Genomic DNA, 27,593 nt, shown 5'->3' with positions numbered 1-27,593 from the left:
CTGATGTTTCCTCATGATTAGATTCCACTTACACTTTTTGGGGACAGCAATACCACCAAGGTGTTGGTGTGTCCTACTGGGAGCATTATATTAGGAGGTACATGATATTTATTTGTCCCATTATTAGTGACGTTAACTTTGATCACTTGGTTATTACTATTACTCTTTTGTAATTAATAAGTTCTTACAGAAGACACTTGGATATTATATAAATACAGTGACAGCCATTTAAAAAAATTACCCAACTCTACTCTGCGGCCCAACTAATTCTCTACAAATGAAAACTAGGCAAAATATTTAAGTTCCGCTTATGGGTTACAAATAGCTAATCATACAACTTTTCCCGACGCATCAATTTGCTAACATTACCTTACCTGCTTCTCTCATGCACACAAAGGAAAAAACTTAAGATGCTATTTTTAAAAGAACATTATAAAATCTCTAATCTCATTCCTCATTCATGAGATGAGAAAGCTAAGGCCCAGACAGGCTAAGTGACTCGCCTAAGGTCAGACAGCTACTCTGGCAGACCTGAAAATAATTAAGTGTTCACTGTAGAGCAAGAAAGGCAAAAGTCAATTTAATGCCTTACAAACATGCAAGCCCTACAGGTAAACCTAAAGCAATCTAAGGCGGGTTTGAGATGACCATTTTGGAAAATAATGGGATTTTTACAAAGATCCACAGAACAATTTTACGGAGTCACTGAAGTTTCTAGAGGAAGCCCAATAGCTCCCTGCTATGCCTGAGTTCTCCCTTTGTTCTTTTCCTTTCTCTCTTTTCTTCTGAGTTAGAAATGCTCTTAAGTCATGCCAGAGACAAAGATAAAATCCCATCTCTCTGGGAGACAGGCTGAGAGATGGCCTACAATGGGCTCCTAACTTTAAAATGTTATGCTCCTTGCCCAATACTTTGGACACTTGCTTAATTCTAATCAACATCTTTTTAAATGTTATTTTGCATTTGCATAAGATAGCCCTGTCATAATCTTATCACATTGCACATACTTGAAAAAATAATTGGTAAACATTCTAAGGACATTCTAACCTAGAGTAGCCCAAAAGTAAGCGGCCTCTACAGTGCCCTGGGACTTTCTTTTCCAAGGTGACTAGATTATTTAAAAATAATAAGAATAAAAAACAGCAAGTTTCAGGAGTTGAAGTTCCATTCTCAACCTCTACTCAGAACACAGAATGGTTCCAAGCTTTACCTTGCCTGCTCTGTATCCTCCAAGGCCTTTTAGAAGTAATGGAGATGCCATTTCTGTCCAACCCAGTATCCCAAGGTAATACTGCTTGGCGAATGTTATTTTTAGATGATAGCAGCATACCTAAAGCTATGAACCAAAAGTAAGTAATATGAAGACATCTTGCACAATCTTTCTATACAAACATGCCACTTCCTGGGATGTATAAAATGCATAAAAACAGAAGCAGTCTCTCTTTAAGGGTGAACTTTTATCAAGTCTTGGTATAAAAATAAGCAAGTTATATTTAAAATATCATAAAGGCAAAGATGTACATTGCTATGAGTCATAATTAGTAAATGTATTCAAGTCTTAGAAATATAGGAAAGTGCTGTGTTAGAATAAGAGTTAGAAGTAGCAGCAGTAGTAGAGGAAGTAGAAGTTGTAGAGTCAGCAGTAACTTTTACTGTTTACCATGTAAGAGCACTATGCTAAGTGCTTTATATAGAACACTTCATTTAGTTCCCAGAACCATCTTAGTCTTCCTCTAATTTTATACAAAGTTAGTATAAAGTAAATAAATCATTGGGATGGTATCACAAATTTGATCTAAGATTGTAATCCTTCTTTGCAGTAATGAATGACTAATCTTGGAGTGTTAACCACAGTGCAATCATTACTAACCCACTCCCCTTCTTTCCTTTTAAGTCGATTTATGAGGGAGATCTTCCCTGACCACTCTATATAAAAATATGAAACTCCTCCAAGCCTGAGTCTTGCCTGAGTCTCCCCATTAAAATGTAAACTCCATAAAGATAGGAACTTTGTCTTCTTAATTGCTATATCGCAGAACCAGAACAGTGCCTTGAGTGTGTTAGGTGTTTAATATATATCTGTTTAACGAATGAATAATTGATGAACAAAACCAAACTATAACAAATATAAAATGTTAAATGAATTGTTTGCTTTCCCTTCACGATTACAAAAACAAAGTTTTAGTGGCTTGACTTAAGTTGTCAGAATCTCTTAAAAAGACTGGGTAGGGAAGTTTGAATCATGACTTTATTAGTTGAAAAATTTATCTGGGGCTAGCATGGATATTCAAAGACATTCTACTGCCTATGCTTAAAATGCCCTGTAATTCCCTTCTTCGTTATCAAACAAGTTTGAGCATTAAATACTTCATTAAACATGAGACAACATTTTAAGTTAGGCAACTTCATTCATCGCCGGCGACATTCTCTGAGTACTTCCGTGTATTAAACACTAAGGAATTGGATGGGAGTGAACCACAGAGTGAAATATGAGGGTTAGTGACCTTCCTACCTAACATGGGACACCTGTTCTCCCTGTCTACCCACTTCTCCCTCTTAGGTTCTCTAGAGCTAAGTGAACGACTCAAACAGGATTTTTCATCTAACCAAACTCCCTGGCAACTTTCATTATCTCTTGCTGCTGGGAAGGCAAAGAAACAGAGCTTCGAAAATTGCATGTTTCATGCTGGGGGAAATGTCATAGATTCAACAGAGTTTTAAGAAATTTGTAGGAAAATTGTTTTTAGAGAAAACTTCCATTTTTGAATGAGCAAAAATTATGCCTATTTGAGAATCTAAAATAATCAGGTAATCTTGGGCTACAAACTAACAAGATAAAATGTCATAGGTGTTTAAAGTTTTAACATAAAGTTCACTCTACTTTCATTGTACGAGCTTAGGCATAGACCATTGATCACTGTGAGGAGAACATCTATTAAGTTACTTGAATAAAAAACATGTCAGTTGATGTGACAGTCTGTTTACTTAAATTGAAATATATAAAACTTCACTGATGTTGTTGAAACCCAGAGCATTACCTGTTCCCCTTTTAGTTTCTGCTTTTAGGGAAAAAATATTAAGTTATATTAAACTGATGCAAATTTCATTTTCAAATACCTCTAGATATTCCAGTTTTGCTTAGGCTAAAGATTCTAAGAGTAATGAAATTGTATTCATTTCTTCCCCAAAACACTTATTTAAAAAAATAAAATGATATCAAATTAAGAGAAAAAAAATCACACCTTCTTGATGACATTTTTCAATTTTTTTTTTGTTACATGCTATATCTATCTCCAGGAAGATTATGTAACATTAAACAATGAGAAAAAAAGGTTTTCAACTTAGACTCACAGTCCAACCACAACATGTTTTTGTTTGCATGCTAATCTTTTGTGATTAGTTGTGGCACAGGGCTCATTCTGAAAGAAAGTGGCTAATGTATGGTTTTAGAAATACTAGCATCCAAAAACACACATTAGTAATATCAAAATTCTGAAAGTAGTCACTGAAATAGACCATAAGCAGATTTGAGATACTAGGGGAACTGGAGAGCTGTGTACCAGCCCTGCTTAAATACTATTACTCAAACAGAATTATGACCACACACATTGCATGTAAGTTAAAAAGAGTTTAGTTAATATAAAAGTCAATGAAAAGTATAAAATGTAAATATTAGCATATCTTTTACGTTTCTGATGGATTTTTGAACATAAACATAATTTTTAATTTGCCATAAAGATCTATAATTAGATGTGTTCACAAGCCTGTTTGTCCATCTGACTCTACTGAACTCCAGAAAAAAAGTCCTTGCTCATGCATTAGTACATCCATTGGTTACATTTTAAAATTTGGAATGAAGATGTTTAATGTTATTGTGCATCTAATTTTTACGTGACAGTAAATTGTATTATCAATTATAATACTCACAGCTGTTGCCTGCTCTATTAACCCTCTGTCCAGTTGAATGTTCTGGCTCCTTGTATGGAAACTGCAGAGTTGTATCTAAGGTTCTGAACCCTTCCTTGAGAGAATGATGCTTGTAGTACTCCACAAGTTCCTTTGGAAAAAAGAAGCAAACATATTTTTGATAAAGATACTTTTGTTCTCAAACACATGAACTCCTCAGCACACAAATACAATATAAGGATGACCAATTTAATGCTAAATTTTCCATATGTATATGGAAGATTAAGTAAATGATAATCTCTCCCTGTTGTCTGGATGTACATGACACCTACCTAATAGCTGTCCTTGTTACTCAAGCCATTAATAATATGAGTTACCCCCTGTTGTTATCCACAGATGGAGAACATCCTGTTAGTCTTCAGTCAGATGTAGAAAATGAAAAGAAACCACACTAAACCTCAGTTTCAGAGTAGTAATTATTGTTCTTATTTATGAAATACTTGCCTTTCTAAACCAAAATAAAAGGAACAGCTGCTTGCTGAATATATAGCAATTTCTAGTTTCCTGCACTTATTTTCTTTCAAAATGGCAGAAAAACAAACTTACACTTTTTCATGGTAAACAAAACTTGATAAAGCACAAATGGTACTTGACATTGTTTTTAGTTTCTGATGAAGTATAGTACCCGTCATAGCTCCGCATATCTGCTACTCACATAGGTCAATGTAATTCTTTCCAACTTTCTCTCACAAATAATTTGTCTTAAATACATCTAAGCCTAATGTAATAACCACATGCCATCCTTCAAATTATGGTTTCAGAAAATTTCACAGGTTGGTTTCATAGATTCTGCAGAAATCTGAATCTCTCTACTGTAAACTGAAACTGAATAATAATTCACAATAAAAATGTATCTTATCGAGTACTGTAGATATAAAAATTTTTTATAAATATCTGAAATAAAAATAAAAGAAAAATCACTTTTAACTTAATTATTCAATGCTTCTATTGGAGCACCTGTTTAAAAATAAAAAACAGAAAAAAAACCAAAACACTCGATTCTTCTAAAAATCCCACTGCCATCAACTTAATATCTGTGTTCAGTGGTTATGTTCAAAGTTCCCCAAACAAATCAATGAGTCCAAAAATCAGCTGAAAGAAGAAAAAGAGAATCATCGATGATTTATTATTTAAGACAAAACTTGAGCGTGTTGTGGAATGCACTGTACCAGGAGCTTCAGGGGTCACAGAGATTATAAAGCTAAGCCTCTTGCCCTTGAGGAGTTCTCATCAAGGGAAGGGAAAGTTCAAAGGCAGGAGAGAGAACTTGGTTTTGTGTATCCAATGAGAAGGATGATGGAAAGTTTTGTAATACAAGTAGCTTGGCTTAAACTGAAGAACTAGTAAAATTACAATAGCCAGGAACTGGGGAAAGATCATTTTAGGTAGAGCAGGCAGGCTGGAAACAGACACAAAGGTGATAAACAAAGATCACCTTTCACAAGCTAAAAGCAGCACAGCTTGGCTAAAGCATTGGATAAGGCAAATGGCGATTTTTCAATCGTACCTACAAAATGGGGCTAATAAACCATTTCATAGATGACAACAAAGAATATATAAAGTACCTAATACATGTGAAAAATCGTAACAGCTACCACATTATCCCATGTGCCAGGCCCTTTACATAGTTTCTTATAACCTTCACTCAAGACCATTATGAAATGGGCCTTATTCCCATTGAAGCTCAAATCTCAGTGAGGTGAGTGAACTTACGCAAAGTCACACAGCTAGCGTCTTTCTCCCAAGTTTGTGCTCTTAACTATATCATACTATTAGCAAATAGTGCATACCAAATGTAAATACAAAAACAAGGGCCGGGCATGGTGGCTTGTGCCTGTAATTCCAGCACTTTGAGAGGCTGAGGCAGGTGGATCACCTGAGGTCAGGAGTTCGAGACCAACCTGGCCAACATGGTGAAACCCTGTCTCTACTAAAAATACAAAGAAGTTAGCCAGGTGTGGTGGCAGGTGCCTGTGATCCCAGCTAGGTGGGAGGCTGAGGCAGGAGAATCACTTGAACCCGGGAGGTGAAGGTTGCAGTGAGTTGAGACCTTGCCACTGTACTCCAGCCTGGGCAACAAGAATGAAACTCTGTCTCAAAACAAAACAAAACACCAAAAAACACATAAAAAAAACAGGGAGGCAAAAGTGAAGTAGTTTTTGCTATGTGTTCATGATGTACTAGGTACTTTATTTTCTTAAGACTTAAGATGTTAGGGTCTTGCAAATATTGTATCTATAACTTGAAAAATACGTATTTCTTCCTTTCTTCCTTGGGCCCAGAAAATGTGGGTCCTTGTTGAAGCAAGAAATTTGTAATCAGACTGACCTTTAAAAAAAAAGAGAAAAAGAAACAAAAGACCCTATAGAAATTTGTATCTCCAAAATGGTTTCAATTATCAGAATATGCATTTGTATTTTGGTGAATTTTAACATGTTTTGCACAGACAAGGCATAGAATTAAATTCTACTTAGTGACCAATATTTCTATTTATTTTTTTTTAAATATGAAGCAAAATTTTGTGAGGTCTCTGGAAGAAATACACACACACACACCACACACACACACACACACACACACACAATGTCACTGATACAAGTGATACCGAAGAGTTTTCTCCTAGTCTTATTACTTAAATTGAGTAAAATGTGTTATTTTCTTTAGCAAATGTGAAAACAAACTTGAAAGGAATTATAAGCTATAGCTTTGAACTTTGACATAATTTTGTTATAGGTAATATGAATTTTATGATTTTTGCTATGAATTACAATTTATGTGAATTTGGCTAGAAACCATAGAATTATTATACTGAGAAAGGATTTGGTGACTATTTAACACTCGCCCACTCCCAAATTTTATGGAAGAAAAAATGAGTTTTCCAAGGCCTAGGGTCATGCGGCTTAGTAAAATGCAAAACACTCTTTATCACTTCACTAAGCATGGAAGATATTTTAGTTCCATTTTTACAGTCTTATGAGGGTAAATCTTCCTACATGTTTCTAACTGGGTAGAATTAAATAGTGTCACTATGGATCTTTTCCAATTTGCCTTTATGCTTTCTGTATTTTAGTCTAATCCACCCCTGCTTTAACAGTCATTGACCTTCAGGTACAACAAGTAAATAAGAAGACTCTAAACAAAAGAAATCGCTAAGCTTTCCTTATCTCACACTGACACAGCAGTGTCAACAATTCAAGTCTCTTAAAAATAATGAGTGAGAGCCAGTCATTCCAATTACCAAGGAAACAGGCAATGGAGATGGTTTATAAACAGCATTTGGACATGGACTGTCTGGCATACATGAAAATTAGAACAAAATTAATGCCTTGTAATCTGGATACAGAAATTCATTTAGGATTTGCATTTAATGACTAAGAAAAACAAAGATTCTGATTAACCAAGCCATTGAAACTCAAGGGAAAAAGGTTAGGTCATAACCACCTAAGGTCAACCTTCTCATTGAGAAACCAGTTAATGTAAAAGAAGCTCTGGAGTTTGCTTATGTTTTACATGCTTTCCAGATTTAAATGTAATTCCAGGCCCTGTTGTGTTTCACAGATAGAAGAGTATACTAATAACAATAATAAGAGGATACTGAACTATTCTTAAGAAACAACTCCACAGATCACTCCTTACTTATAATAGAGAAGTGTGTTTGACTCCAACATGGTAAAGGGTAACTCTCTGAAGTTAGTATGATCTTGATTTTGAGAAGTCTTCACACCCATTAATCATCTTCTACCTCGTTCCAGAAGTTCAGGTTGCTAAAACATGAGCCATCCCTTCTGACCAAGTATTCATGTGGCATTTCCCAGCCTAGGTTCCAAGGAGTGGTCTATGGTGAAGTTCTTGGTGTAGACATACTTACCGATTCTTAAAGCTTCTTTTTAGAACGGTTGAGTCCTTTTGAGTTCGCCAGAAAGTCATTTCAAATAGTAAGGACTCAATATAAATTTGCTCAACAAATGAACAGAAACAAAAAGGAGGAGCAACTTCAGATTAGTTCAGCTGCCTCTTCAGTAATTTTTACAGTTATTTGCTAAACCTGACAAAAGTGCTTTTCTGATACTGAGATTTTTTCCAGCTCCTTGTTTTTCTTTCCACAATTACATCCTTTGCTAATGTTTATTAGTTTCATTTTGCTTTGCTAACATTCTTAGTCCCTTCCCTTTAACATGCTGTTATTGGTGCTTCCTTACAAAAGATGCCCAGATATGGAGAAAAAACCACATATGCACATGTCTCTAATAGTGACATTGCTGAGATTTTATACATAACATATATGAAAAGCTTACTTTAGTCCCGTGAGAAGTACTTTTAGTTCTTTTTCCAGAGAATATTATCGTAGAAACTTTTAAGGCTCTCTGACACAATTTTTTTTTAATGCTGGGTCTCTATTGCTTTCACTATAATCACAGCTTTACATGCAGATAGGAACTCATGCATCTATGTCTACTAATCCAGGTCACTGGTATTACTGGCTTTTCACATCTAACCTTGGCTTCTGAAGAACTTCCTTGAGTTGAACCCAGGTGACACAAAGCTAAATTGATTGGCCCTTTTCAGTGCCTATTCCTTTCATCTTCTTTGCTTGTCTCCTCTGATGGGAGTTACTTTTGCTACTTTCAAAGTCTGCAAGGCTGGCAGTTATCTTTGGCCCTGCAGCAGTTTTTTAAGTCCCATAGTAACTACAGCACTGTGGAGCAGCCTCATTAGCATCCAAGGAAGTTCTGCAGGTGAAAGCTCAAGCTGGTGTGTCTTGCAGAGATGTGGAGAGCCCCTGTGCATGCTTTTATCATGTCTCAGCTGTGTCTGTCATTCATTATTTGTGCATCCACTTGCCACCTCCCTCCAAGTTTTCGTTTTATGAGGAACCTCCTCTGGTCCAATTCTCTCTGTGCTCAGCCTGCTTGTTTCAACAGAATGTAAGTTACTTCCAGCAGGGAGGATGCCTGGATCTTGGTTGCAAATTTGACAGAGTTTACATTTTCCAGGACACGACCTTGCTGCCCATCCTTAGCTTTTGAACTGGGAATGATCTTTACATCCATAGAGATTTTATTTTTCTTTCAACTCAGGATACTTCAATTTCTTTAAAACACTGACACCTGCCTGAAGCAGCTCTAAATTTTTGGATAAGGTATTCAAGCTGGCCTACTTTGTAAGGCTCCATTACACTCAGTTTAACTTTAATGTTAACATCTGCAAAGTGCTTTAAGATGTTTTCTGGAAGGATGCACTATGTATCATTTGATTGATGGTTCAGTCAATGAGTGGTCCTTCCCAATGTTACTCAAGGTACTTAGCAGTACAAATGCATCTTATGTTCTATATCTAAACTCTTTATTATCTCAAGAAACTACCAAACTTGTGAAACATACTTAAGACCACTTAAGGAAATGTGAACTTAGAGAGTTTACTGTTAGCAATGCATATATGATGACATATACACATTGTTTAAATGACATACACAAAATATTCTTATATGCTAACAAAAGTATGAATCAGTTGTATTTTTTTAAAACTGTAGGAATAATCCTTATTCATTTGATGTGATTTGACAATATACTATTTCCATTTAAATATACAATTCCTATGAAATATCAACTGTTAAGTGGCAAAAATGTTACCTTGTTAATGCATAATTATCCAAGGTCATGAATGAGAACCACGGTAGAGATCACTTAAAATAGCAGAAAATACAAAAATCTTTTCAATTTGACTTTATATTGCATTTTATAAAAAATGGACCTAAATGTTAGACATATTTTACTAAATACAACTTTTTGTGTTATAATTTAAAATACTGTCCTCTGCCTGAATCAGGATATAGAGGCAAAGGAAGAAAAAAGAGGAAAGAAAGTTATATTAAAAATCTGCTGTGTCATTTAAATACAAACCAAAACTATATCTAAAACCTGCAAACAATTTACAATGAAGAATATGATTTGAGCAATATAAAACTTAGAGATTTTTAAATTAGAATTTTCAGGATTTTGTTGCAAAATTAGAATACGATTCTCTTTAACTTTTCAGTGAGCAAAATTTCCAAGAAACTATAGAATTTAAATGACCTTTCTAACAAAAGAAAAATAGGGATCCCAGATTGAAAAGAAATAATCAATGCTTACCATTAAACTTTTAAATTTTCTATTTTCTGCAATGTGAAAAAAGCCATCTCTTGTTAAAATCTTGATGTGCTTTGCTTCATTATTGTACCTAGGGGCAATGAATAACTTATGAATATAAATGTGTTTTTAATCAGTAGAAATCAATAATTACCAGAGGGCATGCCCCAATAACATTATAGGAATTAATTCTGCAGACAAAATATATACCTATGCCAATACACTGGTGACAGCTAATTAACAAAATATATTTACTGGATTGGTTGAGGATACAACCAATATTTGAAGTGAGAAGGGAGGTTGGATTTGACTATTCATTATGTGCAATTTATTTAGTAAGTTCAGTTTGAGAATGTAGAAAAATAAGACAAAAATCTAGAAATTTATACTGTTAGTATTTACTAGAAATATACACACATCAAACCACCAAAACACAGTATTATGAAAGAAATCTAATATGCCAATTAGCAGCCTATAACACTTTTTACTGTTTTTCAAAGATATTTTCAAGTATTAATGAACTGTTTGCATAGATGCATTATTTCTTCTGCAATTAGAACTTTGGTTTTCAACTTCAGTGTTATACATGTCAGATGGTCTACGCAATTATGAAAACAGGAAATCTATTTCTGTAAAAGTACTTGTCCTACTTACTTAATGCTAATTGCATATTCTCCTGACTCTTTGGTCCTGTGCCTCACAAGGTAAGTACTATTTACCCTATTAATAAGTTCAGTCTCTGCTTGCAATCTTTCCATTGCTCCAGCATACCTGTAAAAAACAATGACACAGAAAATTTGGATAATATACCTGGAAGAGAACAGAGGCTAAAAGTAAGTATCTCTCAATATTTAATTTAGTGGCAGAGCTGAGCTGTTGGTAATTCTGTACTAATTACATTGTTTAAGAAAAATAAATCAGTAAAAGGTCCTTCAATACGTCCAAACACAAATGCTCTACAAAGCTAACAACAGCAAAATGAACAGTGCCTAATACCTCCTAAGCACCCAGTAAACAAATGGGACAAAGAGGAGTCAGTGGGTATTGGGTAAAAAGACAGTTGTGGGAGCTTAAGGATAGGAAGGAAAAAGACTTGTAGGGAGAGACTGCCCTGTATAAGATACACAGACACACTTATTTTAGCTTTTCTATACATACTATGAAATGAAATCTCCTTTAAGTATCTTTTTAAAAAAAATTCTAGTAATGTTATTTTAAATAATTATTTTTTTGATATGAGATTAATTCATATAGTTCATAATTTTGATAACAAATTTTCTTAAGCAATTAGTTATAATGAGTAAAATTTAGTTTTAAAAGGTAGATATTTTTCAAAACCAGAATGCAATCTCCCTAGATTTTGCTGGCCTTAAGCATACAGAAGCTCCATAATAACTATAAAAACAAAAGGCCCAAATTCAATCTTAAAATAATCTTTAATGATCCCTCAAATCATATATAGGTGTAAAATCTCCTGGCAAGATACATCAGAGATTTTAGTCAATAGAACGTAAAAGAAAAATTCTGTTTAGATTGGTTCTCTTTCAAAGCTAGTCAATAATTAATATACCTGAAAATCCTCTGGTTCACATATAGACTCATGTAACTCAGTATAAACATTCACCTCCAATGCAAACTTAATATTCATTTAAAATGCACATGGCAGGCATTCAATAAAAGTTTGTTGATGGAGGACATGTTAGGTTTCCATCTAGTATAAAAGAAGAATTAAGGGCATTTTATGCAGATGGTACCTTGTGTTAAAAGTTATAACAACTCATGAACCACTAGGACCTAGTAATAATCTGACTCATTCATGCCTACCTCTCTTCAACCTTATCTCTTATATCTGCCTTCATCACTAGTGTCCAGTCTTCTTTCAGATCCAGGAGTTTCTCGAACTCCTTTTGAGCTTAGAGTCTTCTCACAGACTGCACTCTTGTCTGGAAACACTCATGCTCTATCGACATAATATTCCTTCTCATCGTTAAAGTTTAGAGGGGTCTTCTCTGACCATACCATCTAAAGAATGTTGTCCTGCATCTTGTACTACCTACTACATTATTCTCATTACAGTATCCCTATTTTCATGACACTTATCACAATTAGCATTTAGTGTATGCATCTTTATCAAAGCTATGCATTAACGTAGTTTTAAAAGTCCATTCACATTATAATAACAAAAAAAGCAGCAGTATTCCAACAGACAAGCATTCTACTCCAAGTCCCATTTCAAACATTGCACCTATTTTTTATTTCTACTTGTGTATTTCTAAACCATTATATGACAATTTCTTATCAATTTTAGACATAAGGAAGAAAAATCATCTTCTTCCTACCACCTGTGCTCACTCCTTTATAGTGCTGTTCCTCACTCTTGTCTTTCTGTAACCTCTACAAAGCCAAGCTGTCAACTGGCCCAGTTTTGGCATGATGTTCATTCAAAGAATATCTGCTCTCCAAAATAAAATTGCTTATGTTTTTGTTTGTTCAAGTTCTTTGTCTCTATCACAGATTCCTTCCAAATATACTTCCCAATAATACATTTTTCAACATCATTTCTATGGTTTGAATGTCTCCTTAAAACCCACGTTGAAATTTACACTATAGTCAAAATGCAGTCGAAACTTTGTTTCATGCACAACATTTAAAATATTATATAAAATTACCTTCAGGCTTTGTGTATAAGATATATATAAAACATAAATAAATTTTGTGTTTACACTTGGGTCCCATCCTGAATATATCTCATGATGTTTATGCAAATATTCCCAAATCTGAAAAAATCTGAAATTCAAAACACTTCTGGTCCCAAGCATTTTGAATAGGGGATACTCAACCTATAGCTGCATTAACTGAATTAAGACAATCATGGGGGGCGGAGCAAGATGGCCGAATAGGAACAGCTCCAGTCTCCAACTCCCAGCGCGAGGGACACAGAAGACCGGTGATTTCTGCATTTTCAACTGAGGTACTGGGTTCATCTCACTAGGGAGTGCCGGACAATCGGTGCTGGTCAGCTGCTGCAGCCCGACCAGCAAGAGCTGAAGCAGGGTGAGGCATCGCCTCACCTGGGAAGCACAAGGGGGAAGGGAATCTCTTTTCCTAGCCAGGGGAACTGAGACACACAACACCTGGAAAATTGGGTAACTCCCACTCCAATACTGCGCTTTAAGCAAACGGGCACACCAGGAGATTATATCCCACACCTGGCTGGGAGGGTCCCATGCCCACGGAGCCTCCCTCATTGCTAGCACAGCAGTCTGCAATCTAACTGCAAGGCAGCAGTGAGGCTGGGGGAGGGGCACCCGCCATTGCTGAGGCTTAAGTAGGTAAACAAAGCTGCTGGGAAGCTCGAACTGGGTGGAGCTCACAGCAGCTCAAGGAAACCTGCCTGTCTCTGTAGACTCCACCTCTGCAGACAGGGCACAGCTAAACAACAACAAAAGCAGCAGAAACCTCTGCAGACGCAAACAACTCTGTCTGACAGCTTTGAAGACAGCAGTGGATCTTCCAACACGGAGGTTGAGATCTGAGAAGGGACAGACTGCCTGTTCAAGTGGGTCCCTGACCCCTGAGTAGCCTAACTAGCAGACATCCCCCACTAGGGGCAGTTTGACACCCCACACCTCACAGGGTGGAGTACACCCCTGAGAGGAAGCTTCCAAAGCAAGAATCAGACAGGTACACTTGCTGTTCAGCAATATTCTATCTTCTGCAGCCTCTGCTGCTGATACCCAGGCAAACGGGGTCTGGAGTGAACCTCAAGCAATCTCCAACAGACCTACAGCTGAGGGTCATGACTGTTAGAAGGAAAACTATCAAACAGGAAGGACACCCACACCAAAACCCCACCAGTACATCACCATCATCAAAGACCAGAGGCAGATAAAACCACAAAGATGGGGAAAAAGCAGGGCAGAAAAGCTGGAAATTCAAAAAATAAGAGCACATCTCCCCCGGCAAAGGAGCGCAGCTCATCGCCAGCAACGGATCAAAGCTGGACGGAGAATGACTTTGACGAGATGAGAGAAGAAGGCTTCAGTCCATCAAACTTCTCAGAACTAAAGGAGGAATTACGTATCCAGCGCAAAGAAATTAAAAATCTTGAAAAAAAAGTGGAAGAATTGATGGCTAGAGTAATTAATGCAGAGAAGGTCATAAACGAAATGAAAGAGATGAAAACCATGACACGAGAAATACGTGACAAATGCACAAGCTTCAGTAACCGACTCGATCAACTGGAAGAAAGAGTATCAGCGATTGAGGATCAAATGAATGAAATGAAGTAAGAGAAACCAAAAGAAAAAAGAAGAAAAAGAAATGAACAAAGCCTGCAAGAAGTATGGGATTATGTAAAAAGACCAAATCTACGTCTGATTGGGGTGCCTGAAAGTGAGGGGGAAAATGGAACCAAGTTGGAAAACACTCTGCAGGATATCATCCAGGAGAACTTCCCCAACCTAGTAGGGCAGGCCAACATTCAAATCCAGGAAATACAGAGAACGCCACAAAGATACTCCTCGAGAAGAGCAACTCCAAGACACATAATTGCCAGATTCACCAAAGTTGAAATGAAGGAAAAAATCTTAAGGGCAGCCAGAGAGAAAGGTCGGGTTACCCACAAAGGGAAGCCCATCAGACTAACAGCAGATCTCTCAGCAGAAACTCTACAAGCCAGAAGAGAGTGGGGGCCAATATTCAACATTCTTAAAGAAAAGAATTTACAACCCAGAATTTCATATCCAGCCAAACTAAGTTTCATAAGTGAAGGAGAAATAAAATCCTTTACAGATAAGTAAATGCTTAGAGATTTTGTCACCACTAGGCCTGCCTTACAAGAGACCCTGAAGGAAGCACTAAACATGGAAAGGAACAACCGGTACCAGCCATTGCAAAAACATGCCAAAATATAAAGACCATCGAGGCTAGGAACAAACTGCATCAACTAACAAGCAAAATAACCAGTTAATATCATAATGGCAGGATCAAGTTCACACATAACAATATTAACCTTAAATATAAATGGACTAAATGGTCCAATTAAAAGACACAGACTGGCAAACTGGATAAAGAGTGAAGACCCATCAGTCTGCTGTATTCAGGAGACCCATCTCACATGCAGAGACATACATAGGCTCAAAATAAAGGGATGGAGGAAGATTTACCAAGCAAATGGAGAAAAAAAAAAGCAGGGGTTGCAATACTAGTCTCTGATAAAATAGACTTTAAACCATCAAAGATCAAAAGAGACAAAGAACGCCATTACATAATGGTAAAGGGATCAATTCAACAGGAAGAGCTAACTATCCTAAATATATATGCACCCAATACAGGAGCACCCAGATTGATAACGCAAGTCCTTAGAGACTTACAAAGAGACTTAGACTACCATACAATAATAATGGGAGACTTCAACACTCCATTGTCAACATTAGACAGATCAACGAGACAGAAAATTAACAAGGATATCCAGGAATTGAACTCATCTCTGCAGCAAGCAGACCTAATAGACATCTATAGAACTCTCCACCCCAAATCAACAGAATATACATTCTTCTCAGCACCACATCGCACTTATTCCAAAATTGACCACATAATTGGAAGTAAAGCACTCCTCAGCAAATGTACAAGAACAGAAATTATAACAAACTGTCTCTCAGACCACAGTGCAATCAAACTAGAACTCAGGACTAAGAAACTCAATCAAAACCGCTTAACTACATGGAAACTGAACAACCTGCTCCTGAATGACTACTGGGTACATAACGAAATGAAGGCAGAAATAAAGATGTTCTTTGAAACCAATGAGAACAAAGATACAACATACCAGAATCTCTGGGACACATTTAAAACAGTGTGTAGAGGGAAATTTATAGCACTAAATGCCCACAAGAGAAAGCAGGAAAGATCTAAAATTGACACTCCAACATCACAATTAAAAGAACTAGAGAAGCAAGAGCAAACACATTCGAAAGCTAGCAGAAGGCAAGAAATAACTAAGATCAGAGCAGAACTAAAGGAGATAGAGACACAAAAAACCCTCCAAAAAATCAATGAATCCAGGAGCTGGTTTTTTGAAAAGATCAACAAAATTGACAGACCGCTAGCAAGACTAATATAAAGAAGAAAAGAGAGAAGAATCAAATAGATGCAATAAAAAATGATAAAGGGGATATCACCACCGACCCCACAGAAATACAAACTACCATCAGAGAATACTATAAACACCTCTATGCAAATAAACTAGAAAATCTAGAAGAAATGGATAATTTCCTGGACACTTACACTCTTCCAAGACTAAACCAGGAAGAAGTTGAATAGACCAATAGCAGGCTCTGAACTTGAGGCAATAATTAATAGCCTACAAACCAAAAAAAGTCCAGGACCAGATGGATTCACAGCTGAATTCTACCAGAGGTACAAGGAGGAGCTGGTACCATTCCTTCTGAAACTATTCCAATCAATAGAAAAAGAGGGAATCCTCCCTAACCCATTTTATGAGGCCAACATCATCCTGATACCAAAGCCTGGCAGAGACACAACAAAAAAAGAGAATTTTAGACCAATATCCCTGATGAACATCAATGCAAAAATCCTCAACAAAATACTGGCAAACCGGATTCAGCAGCACATCAAAAACCTTATCCACCATGATCAAGTGGGCTTCATCCCTGGGATGCAAGGCTGGTTCAACATACGCAAATCAATAAACATAATCCAGCATATAAACAGAACCAAAGACAAGAACCACATCATTATCTCAATAGATGCAGAAAAGGCTTTTGACAAAATTCAACAGCCCTTCATTCTAGAAACGCTCAATAAATTCGGTATTGATGGAACGTACCTCAAAATAATAAGAGCTATTTATGACAAACCCACAGCCAATATCATACTGAATGGGCAAAAACTGGAAAAATTCCCTTTGAAAACTGGCACAAGACAGGGATGCCCTCTCTCACCACTCCTATTCAACATAGTGTTGGAAGTTCTGGCTAGGGCAATCAGGCAAGAGAAAGAAATCAAGAGTATTCAGTTAGGAAAAGAAGAAGTCAAATTGTCCTTCTTTGCAGATGACATGATTGTATATTTAGAAAACCCCATTGTCTCAGCCCAAAATCTCCTTAAGCTGATAAGCAACTTCAGCAAAGTCTCAGGATACAAAATTAATGTGCAAAAATCACAAGCATTCTTATACACCAGTAACAGACAAACAGAGAGCCAAATCATGAATGAACTTCCATTCACAATTGCTTCAAAGAGAATAAAATACCTAGGAATCCAACTTACAAGGGATGTAAAGGACCTCTTCAAGGAGAACTACAAACCACTGCTCAGTGAAATAAAAGAGGACACAAACAAATGGAAGAACTCATGGATAGGAAGAATCAATATCATGAAAATGGCCATACTGCCCAAGGTTATTTATAGATTCAATGCCATCCCCATCAAGCTACCAACGAGTTTCTTCACAGAATTGGAAAAAACTGCTTTAAAGTTCACATGGAACCAAAAAAGAGCCCGCATCTCCAAGACAATCCTAAGTCAAAAGAATAAAGCTGGAGGCATCACGCTACCTGACTTCAAACTATACTACAAGGCTACAGTAACCAAAACAGCATGGTACTGGTACCAAAACAGAGATATAGACCAATGGAACAGAACAGAGTCCTCAGAAATAATACCACACATCTACAGCCATCTGATCTTTGACAAACCTGAGAGAAACAAGAAATGGGGAAAGGATTCCCTATTTAATAAATGGTGCTGGGAAAATTGGCTAGCCATAAGTAGAAAGCTGAAACTGGATCCTTTCCTTACTCCTTATATGAAAATTAATTCAAGATGGATTAGAGACTTAAATGTTAGACCTAATACCATAAAAATCCTAGAAGAAAACCTAGGTAGTACCATTCAGGACATAGGCATACGCAAAGACTTCATGTCTAAAACACCAAAAGCAATGGCAACAAAAGCCAAAATTGACAAATGGGATCTCATTAAACTAAAGAGCTTCTGCACAGCAAAAGAAACTACCATCAGAGTGAACAGGCAACCTGCAGAATGGGAGAAAATTTTTGCAATCTACTCATCTGACAAAGGGCTAATATCCAGAACCTACAAAGAACTCAAACAAATTTACAAGAAAAAAACAAACAACCCCATCAAAAAGTGGGCAAAGGATATGAACAGACATTTCTCAAAAGAAGACATTCGTACAGCCAACAGACACATGAAAAAATGCTCATCATCACTGGCCATCAGAGAAATGCAAGTCAAAACCACAACGAGATACCATCTCACACCAGTTAGAATGGTGATCATTAAAAAGTCAGGAAACAACAGGTGCTGGAGAGGATGTGGAGAATTAGGAACACTTTTACACTGTTGGTGGGATTGTAAACTAGTTCAACCATTATGGAAAACAGTATGGCGATTCCTCAAGGATCTAGAACTAGATGTACCATATGACCCAGCCATCCCATTACTGGGTATATACCCAAAGGATTATAAATCATGCTGCTATAAAGACACATGCACACGTATGTTTATTGTGGCACTATTCACAATAGCAAAGATTTGGAATCAACCCAAATGTCCATCAGTGACAGACTGGATTAAGAAAATGTGGCACATATACACCATGGAATAACATGCAGCCAAAAAAAAGGATGAGTTTGTGTCCTTTGTAGGGACATGGATGCAGCTGGAAACCATCATTCTTAGCAAACTATCACAAGGACAGAAAACCAAACACCGCATGTTCTCACTCATAGGTGGGAACTGAACAATGAGATCACTTGGACTCGGGAAGGGGAACATCACACACCGGGGCCTATCATGGGGAGGGGGAAGGGGGGAGGGATTGCATTGGGAGTTATACCTGATGTAAATGACGAGTTGATGGGTGCTGACGAGTTGATGGGTGCAGCACACCAACATGGCACAAGTATACATATGTAACAAACCTGCATGTTATGCACATGTACCCTAGAACTTAAAGTATAATAATAATAAATAAATAAATTTTTTTAAAAAAGACAATCACATAATCTACCTGTTAATTTTCTCTGGAGCCTTTTCTTCTGAGCCCTCCACACTCTTCTAATTGATTCTGCTTGACCTACTAAGCCTGTTGAATTACTGTAGTCCTGGGACTTCTCTTTGCTCCCCTTTCCTGGCTTCTATATCTCCCCCTTCCTTGATTAGCTCACCCTTCAGCTTTTTCTAAACATACACAGTGTGTAATACTCTAAAGTCCCACATCTATGAAAATATTTTATTTTACCTAGTAATGCATAGTTTGGCTATGAATATTATTGAAATATTCATAGTTTGGCTATTGGGTAAATAATTCTAGGTGAGAAATTATTTTGGCTCTCAAATATTAATACATTGATTCATTGTCTTCTAATTTCCATTCAATGCCATTTCTAATTCTTTGTATGTGACCTGATTTTTTTCTCCTAGAAACCTTCAAATTGTTTCTGTATTCTCTATACCGCAAAATTTCATGAAAATGTGTGTGTGTGTGTGTTTGTTTTTTTATATATATTGTCCTGGCCTTTTAGAAGTATCTTCAATTTGGAGCCACATGTCCTTTGGTTCTGAGAAATGTCTGTATCATTTCTTTGATAATTGCTGTCCTTGGTTTTCTCTTTCTGGAATTTCTACTACTTGAATGCTGTATCCCCTGGGTCAATAGCCTAGTGTCCACATCGCTTCTCCTCTATTATCTATCTCTGACTTTTTGGAAGATTTGCTCAACTTTATTTTCCAAGTCTTCTACAATATTCAACCTAAAAGAGCTCCTTTTTGATTTGTTTTCTAAAACATTGAGCTTACATCCAATGAACTTAAGTTTTCTCTTAATTTTGAAGATGTAAATAAAAGGTTTTTTTTTAAGTTGTCTGCTCACTCTAATATCTATTTTCAAGTTTCTCTCTCTTTTTTTTTTTTTTTTTCAGTTCGAGGGTTTCCTCAAATGTATGGTTACTTTTTGTTGTTTGTTCCTACTTAAGAGGGATGCATACAACATTGACTGGAAGCTCTGTGTGTGTGAGCACCAAAGTAGGTCCACTGGGTAGGAGTCTGATCTTTTTTTTTTTGAGATGAAATCTCACACTGTCACCCGGGCTGGTATGCAGTGGCGTGATCTCAGCTGCCTGCAACCACCATCTCTGGGGTTCAAGTGATTCTCCTGCCTCAGCCTCCTGAGTAGGGACCTAGGATTACAGGCACCCACCACCACGTCTGACTAATTTTTTGTGTTTTTAGTAGAGACGGGGTTTCAATATGTTGGCCAGGCTGGTCTCGAACTCCTGACCTCATGAGCCGCCTGCCTTGGCCTCCCAAAGTGCAGGGATTACAGGTATGAGCCACTACGCCCAGTTGAATCTGATCATTTGACAAGAACCTGAAGACCGAGCTGGGAAACACCCAAAGGTCTGGATTTTAGATTTTTAACTCTATTTCGTTTCTTTGGCCAAAAATCTTCCAAATTCCTGTCTGAATACCAAGACAGAGTAGTATGTGTATATGGGACCAAGCTGTCATAGTGCTAAAACTGAGCTACACAAGAGAACTGGAGAGCATCATCACTCAGTATACACAGCCCTCTGTTTTCACTATGGCATCTCCCCAGTCTCTGCTAGGCTTGATCTTTCCAAATCTAGGCCCTATATGGTTCACCTTTTCCACATAATATAGCTTCTAACTCCAGTGTCTCCTACCGCTGCAGGAAAGGGCAATTTGTTTAGACTACTATGGGAAAAGGCAGGGACCCTGACATCTATCTCTTGTTCTGCATACAGATTTTAGGACAGTTCCCCAGTTTGCAGTCCCAAATTTCATTTCTGTCTTTTAATACCCCAAAACATAGATTATTGAAGATAATCATCTTAATTTTCTATTTTATTTCATTCTGTATGCAAGAGACAAAATTTACCTTGTGCAAACAACTTACTTTTAAATGTAGAAATAATGAGTAGATAATATAGTTGGTGATACTTAACTTCTCAGTGACTTGAGAACTACCATGCCATCATGCAAAGTAATTTTCTCTAAATAGTTCAGTATTTCTAAAATTGAAGGTTCTATTTTCTGGGGTAGTTGATCATTTTGTTCCCTAGCAGAAGACATTTCACATCAAACTGCCTGCTTAGTTTAAATAGATTGTCCAGGTTGCTCAAGAAAAAAAGAAAAGTAATTTTAAAATTCTACTACATCCTTATTTCTTGCTATTTTCAAGGCTCTCCCTTTGCCTGAACATCTTGCTTTTATAAGAATAATATTATTCTAACTGGTCATATTTTCAGTAGGATTTTACTTATTGGCAAGGGTACATTTTAAAACTAAGAGTACAAAGCCTACCCTCGGGTGCCCTGAATGGTTCTCTGGTACCTAATAAGTTTATTTCATAAAATCCATGCAGTTTGAGGTATTAGTATTTCATCTCTCAAATCATTACCTTTGTAACTATAATGCCAGTTACATGAAAAATGGTATAAGAAACCTAATCATCACACTTTCAAGATTTTTAACAGTTCCTGATGTTTTTCAGTTTGATTGTCAATGCTATCAGCTCTAGTCTCCAAATTTAATTTCTTTCAGGACTATAGTTTAAAATTCCACAGACACTAATGACTTCAAATTGTCTTCAATCAGGTAAAAATGAAGCACATTCCCAGTTCTATCACAAACCTGCTGCAATTTCTTCAGCAAGCTCAGTGCTGAGGCCCAGGGAGGGATATCAGGAAGGGTAGACAGTAACTACAGAAGACAGAGTGACTGCCAGAGGAGGGGAGGTGTAGGAGGGCCCGAGGAGAATCCCATACATTGCACAATGGATTCCTACACTGTGAAAAGTAACTCAGCATTTTCCATGCTTTTGTTATAGAACAGAAAATAATCAGAATATGTAAAAAATATCAGATAACTCACATGGTAACATGCAAACCCAACTAGTACTATACATTCCCAGGATATTATATTTATATACGTATTCTGATCTCTCGTTTCTATGCATGTATTTTAATATCAAGAAAATAAAAATAGATTCAGTCTTTTTAAGAGGAGTCAAATGCAAAATTCAGGAAAACAAATAGAAATGAGTAATGTGCTCACATTCTGTATTTTGGGGGCAGTATAGCAATGTACAGATGGCACAACTTGGAATTCCGGCTTTACCACTCACTAGCTGCACACTCTGTTTCTTTGTTTCTCCACCCATAAAAATAACAACAGTCACCACCATTTTTCTTATATAAATGTTGAAGAAATAAAACAAAACATGTATGGTACACAGCATATAACAAATAGTATATATTAGTTATTATGATAACCATAGCTATACTAAATCCTAAATATATTTTTTAATAGTTGGAGATAACTAGAAAATAATAATTACTATCCACTACACTTCCTAGGTTTTGTTAATGATACTGCCAGCTGCTAAGTGGTACGGGTGCCCCTATCTTTATGATATATTTTGTTGCTGCCATGTTATATGTTGTAAATTTTATTTTTAGAAGCTCTTAGTGTCGGCCACAAGCAGTGGCTCACACCTGTAATCCAGCACTTTGGAGGATCACTTGGGCTTAGGAATACAAGGCTGCAGTGAGTTATGATGGCATCACTGCATTCCATCCTAGGCGACAGAGCAAGACCCCATCTTTAAAACTATAACAATTTTTTAAAAAAATCTACTGTTGTCCCTTTTGAGCTAATTTTTAGTTTTAGAAAATGAAATCACATATTTCTCTCTGCTTTATTAAATACATAAAATATAAGATACATATGCATATGTTCCATTCCTTTCTGTGGCTGGTATCAACTTTATCTGTCAAGGGCACTGGGTGCTCATGCATGCACACACACCTCCCTCTCAGATAAAGATATGGAAAGGTCAGCAATACAAGAATTCATTATGGTGTTTTGTTACATCTGAAAACACCTTTAGCCGAGACAAATGGAAATGGAATATGGTTTACTACCCCCACATTTAAGGCATCCTGGAGCTAAGGGTATGGTATTTCAACCTAGCTACATAAACATTTTTAATACTTACCAGGGTTGGCAAGAATAATCTACTGGTTTGGGCACCTAGGATATAAAAAGGCAAAAATAGATTAAGTTTACTTAAGGGAAGCTTTTAGAAATCAATCATTAATTCAGTTCAGCTGACTCAGCTCTATAAAACCCTAAGTAGCACAGTCCTGGAACTATCCACTGGCAATTTTATACAGAGTGAATCATAGTATATGTCAGATAAGTAAAAAATAATTCATTTCACTTTAATTCATTCTTTCATTCATTTTACTGCCACTGTGACTCTAAGAGGAGAGATAGCAGGCAAATATGAACTGGAAACTTTTAATATTTATTATCCAGGCAATTTAATCCTATCAAAGAAAATTAAAGTGAAAACGTTATTAAGAAAACCGAATAGCACTTTACTTTTCCAAGACCTTGGAAAAACATGCAAAATAAACAATATACAGTGGATGTAGATATTTAATATTTTTAATATTTTATTATTTATTATGAAGGCAATTTAATCTTATCAAAGAAAATTAAAGTGAAAACATTATTAAGAAAACCAAATAGCACTTTATTTTTCCAAGACATTGGGAAAACATGCAAAATAAACAATATACACCGGATATAGACTTTTATTTTGTAATAAATTCCAAATTCTGATTTAAAAATCTACCAACTAGAAAACTTTATTCAGAAAAAAGGCATGAAAAATACTTATTTTTCCTTTTTTTTCTCATAGAACTTTGCACAAGGAAAAATATTGCATTTTCTATTCAAACAAAGAAAGAAAATTTGTAGCAGCTGATGGTCAAATAGAAAATGAACAAAGACAGAGCAGGTATATTAATGTTAAAAATAAGAAATAAAATACATTGTATAGAGAGGGTTACAAAGTTTAAAAATTCCTACGAATAGGAGTAGAGATAGTTTGTCTCATGTCCAAATCTCTGATATATGCATCCCATGCTATTACTGGGATTTTTATATTAGGTGATTGAAAATATTGTTCCCTCATTTGGAACAGTAAAAACTATAGTATTTCAGAGATTAGCCAATGTGAACATGCCTCTAGCCATGCTAGTCTTCATAATGTGCTGTTACTATTTTGCCCTTCCAGGTTAAGAGTTATCTACAGGTTGAGCATCCCTTATCTGCAATGGTTGGGACTAGAGATGTTTCACATTTTGGATTTACAAAAAATTAGAATATTTGCATTACATTCAGCATCCCTAATCCAAAAATCTAAAATCTTACATTCTCCAATAAGCATTTCCTTTGAGCCTCACGTTGGTACTCAAAAAGTTCGGACTTTAGAGCATTTCAGATGTCAGATTTTCAAATGAGGAATACTCAAACTGTATCAAAAATCATCTTTCTAATCAGAACATTTGATTATTAATATTCAAATATTTTTATCTTATGGATTACATTTTTTAAAAAACCACTTTGTAAAATCCTGATAAACAGCAATTAATACTGAAGGTAAATTATACCCATTCTAATCATTCAAATAGTTTCTTACAAATTTTGTTTTCACAAATAAATTGATCTTCAACAGTTTTCCCTTTGATGATAAGATATACATGGCTTCTGAAATCTGATGGGAAAAATATTTCCTCTTTCCCCCTCCCTGTTCTTTAAAAGTATAATGTATATTTATTCTTAAACCAAGCTTTCCATAGAGAGTCAAAAAAAAAAAAAAAAAAAAAAAAAAGGAGACAGGAAGGAGAAGAGTAAAGAATTTTAAAATATTCTGGCTGTGGACTCCTTTGGCTGTTAAAAAGGTTGGAGATCCAAAAAAGGAAACGGTGACATAAGATTCTAAAACAGAACAGGTAACTGAGGCTGTTCCACCCTGAAGTGTCCCACTAGAGCTTTTCTCTCTCCAGTGGGTACATTATGACATGTGAAGATCCAGGACTACCTTCCCAGCCATGATCACTATTACTCAGGTGGACCCTATCCTTTTCCATCAGTCATGGGCCCTGTGCACTTTCTTCTGTGTACTATGGGTCCTTGTCTGGACAGATACTTCATATTTAAGATTACAGTTAATTTCCTTTTGGGAACTTTTTCATCTTTGAGCATACGGTTACTATTTTTCCCTAATGCCATTTTCTGTCAGCACCATAGTCTATTAACACTGCTAAACTTCTGCTATGAACATATAGTTTTTAAAAAACATTTTATTGAGAATATAGAATCCATACAAAATTATATATATACACACACACACATACACACATACATAAATATTTATATGGGTCTAAATATATATAAATAAATATATATGTGTGTCTGTCTATGTGTGCTTCTTCCTGAAGTACATACCTTATGAAGCTAGATGGCACACTTAGAAGTGAACTTTGTGTTTGTTTGAATAAACTCTCACTATTTCATCCTTTTTTTGAGAAATTTCTAAGAGGATAGTAATTTTCTCTCACAACTTCTAACATATTCTTATTGTTTCAGATATTAATCCAGACACTGTAGGTTCACATTGTGTAATCTCTATTTGGTTCTTTTTTGTAGTTCCTATTTCTCTTTTGAGGTTTTCTGTCCATTCATTATGAACATGTTTTCCTTTGTGTCCTAGAGCACCATAATAGCTGCTTTTAAAATCTTTTCCTAAGTCATCATATGGGAAATCACAGGGTTGATCTCCCTTCATTCTCTTCTCTGTTGAGTATGGTTCACATTTTCCTGCTCCTTTGTATACTGAGTAATTTTATACTGTGTCTTGGACAATTTGAATGAATGATCTACTGCAGAGGCTCTGGATTTTCTTATGTTCCTACAAAGACCTGGCTTTCCTTAAAGTTTATACACAGAATTTGAGGTTTCCTCTCTCTGACTCTTTTTAAGATTTCCTACATCCTTTTCCAGCTGCTGAGACTGCATTAAACTCACTCCTTAGTCTGGTTCTTTAATCCAGAAATATCATAAAGTTTCTATCTGAATTTTAGCCACCCTGCATGGTACAATCCAGTGCCTGTCTTCGAGCTAGTCATAAAACAAAGAAACTCACCCTAGTACCATTCCTTTTTCCAAGTGTCCATCTTCTCCTGGGCAGTGTCTTCAGATAGTTTTGTTTTGATATTTTGTCCACAACTTGTAGTTATGTGTGGGAGGACTGGCCGAATAGGAGCTATTCAACAGTTACCAGAAGTGGAAACTCTTGTTGCTTCTATTACTGCTGTTGTTAGCTGGGTTTAATAATCAACCCTTTATAGATAACCTATCTTTTGTCTCAGTTAGTTTTAATATTTTGTCTTTAATGTCTTCCAGTTTCATTACAATGCATCTAGGCGTTGATTAATTTTAATGTATGCTCCTTGATTCTGAAGATTAGTTTTATTATACAATCTGGGAAGTTCTCAGGCATTGTTTATTTGAATACTGCTTTTCTACAATTATCTATTCTCTCCTTATATTAAATGTATTTGCATCTCATCACTCCATTTTCTGTTTTATTTTTAATTTCTTAATCTCTCTGAATTGTTCTTTGAGAAATTTCTTCAGATTTCTCCTCCAATTTCCTACACAACTGTGTCTGATATGCCTTGCAATATGTCCACTAAGACTTTCATTTCAATTACTATACCTGAATCTTTTTCATATATACCCAATTAGTGTCTTGCTTTCTTCTTAGATTTTTTCCCTTTAATTTCTTAAGTATAACATTTTGAATTTAGTATCTAAAATTCAAATATTTGCTATATCTGTCAGTTTAATTATATATTTTATTGTTTCTGCCGATCTTGGCATAAGGTGGTTTGTTTCTGGATTCATTTAAAGATTCCAAATTGTGAATGTATGCTCCCTAGGACATTATGTATAAGAATCCTTTGGGAAATGTGTGCAAAGAGGCTCTGATCTAGAGAGAATTTGAATTTTCATTGGGAGAATAATTAATGTGGAATTTTAAAAAAATTTTTAATTTTTTATTTGAGACAGAGTCTCGCTCTCTCACCCAGACTGGAGTGCAGCAGATAATCTGGAATAATTTTAAACTACACTTCCAGCTTAGAATTATTTAGGTAGCAGAGCTGGTAAGAATTTCAGCCCTTCATCTGGATGATTTTAGATTTAAAGTTAGAAATTCTCAGGGGAGACTGCTTTCCTTTTCTCTTTCCAATCCTGAACCAATACCAAGGTAGGCATATCATCATCAGTGGGATGGATTTTCTCCTAGTTCATCCACCGAGGGCTCCTGGAATCAGAGGTATACCCAATTTTGCATTGTGCTGCAGTTCCAGGCTTTGTCTCTAGTTGCCATATTGCCAGAAATGAAGTTGACTCATTTATGAACCGACTGTGTTTTCCTCAGTTTTAGGTTTCTACCTGCCTATTTCAGAACTTTTGAGGAGAACGATGTAGCACATGTAGGAAAATAAATTTTAAGCCCAGAATAGAACATTCAGCACTACTCATGGACCCCTGATAAACAATATA

At 36.1% G+C, this 27,593-nt stretch overlaps 1 protein-coding gene across 2 annotated transcripts in view; it reads right to left on the bottom strand.

Annotated features, from left to right (window-relative positions):
- The window catches only part of VAV3 (vav guanine nucleotide exchange factor 3), a 404,297-nt gene that overhangs the window by 18,956 nt on the left and 357,748 nt on the right, over positions 1 to 27,593 (bottom strand). For both annotated transcript variants that reach the window (XM_007977771.3, XM_073008530.1), the window contains 4 exons: positions 23,167 to 23,201; positions 10,749 to 10,865; positions 10,098 to 10,185; positions 3,928 to 4,057 (listed from right to left, as the gene is read on the bottom strand). In XM_007977771.3, the coding sequence (XP_007975962.3) occupies positions 3,928 to 4,057; positions 10,098 to 10,185; positions 10,749 to 10,865; positions 23,167 to 23,201 (370 nt within the window). The remainder of the gene's footprint in view (positions 1 to 3,927; positions 4,058 to 10,097; positions 10,186 to 10,748; positions 10,866 to 23,166; positions 23,202 to 27,593) is intronic.

The sequence above is a fragment of the Chlorocebus sabaeus genome, chromosome 20 (assembly GCF_047675955.1).
Source record: "Chlorocebus sabaeus isolate Y175 chromosome 20, mChlSab1.0.hap1, whole genome shotgun sequence".
NCBI classification, from domain to species: Eukaryota; Metazoa; Chordata; class Mammalia; order Primates; family Cercopithecidae; genus Chlorocebus; species Chlorocebus sabaeus.
Note: the sequence above shows the minus strand (reverse complement) of the source record. Positions and strands in the feature narration are given on the sequence as shown.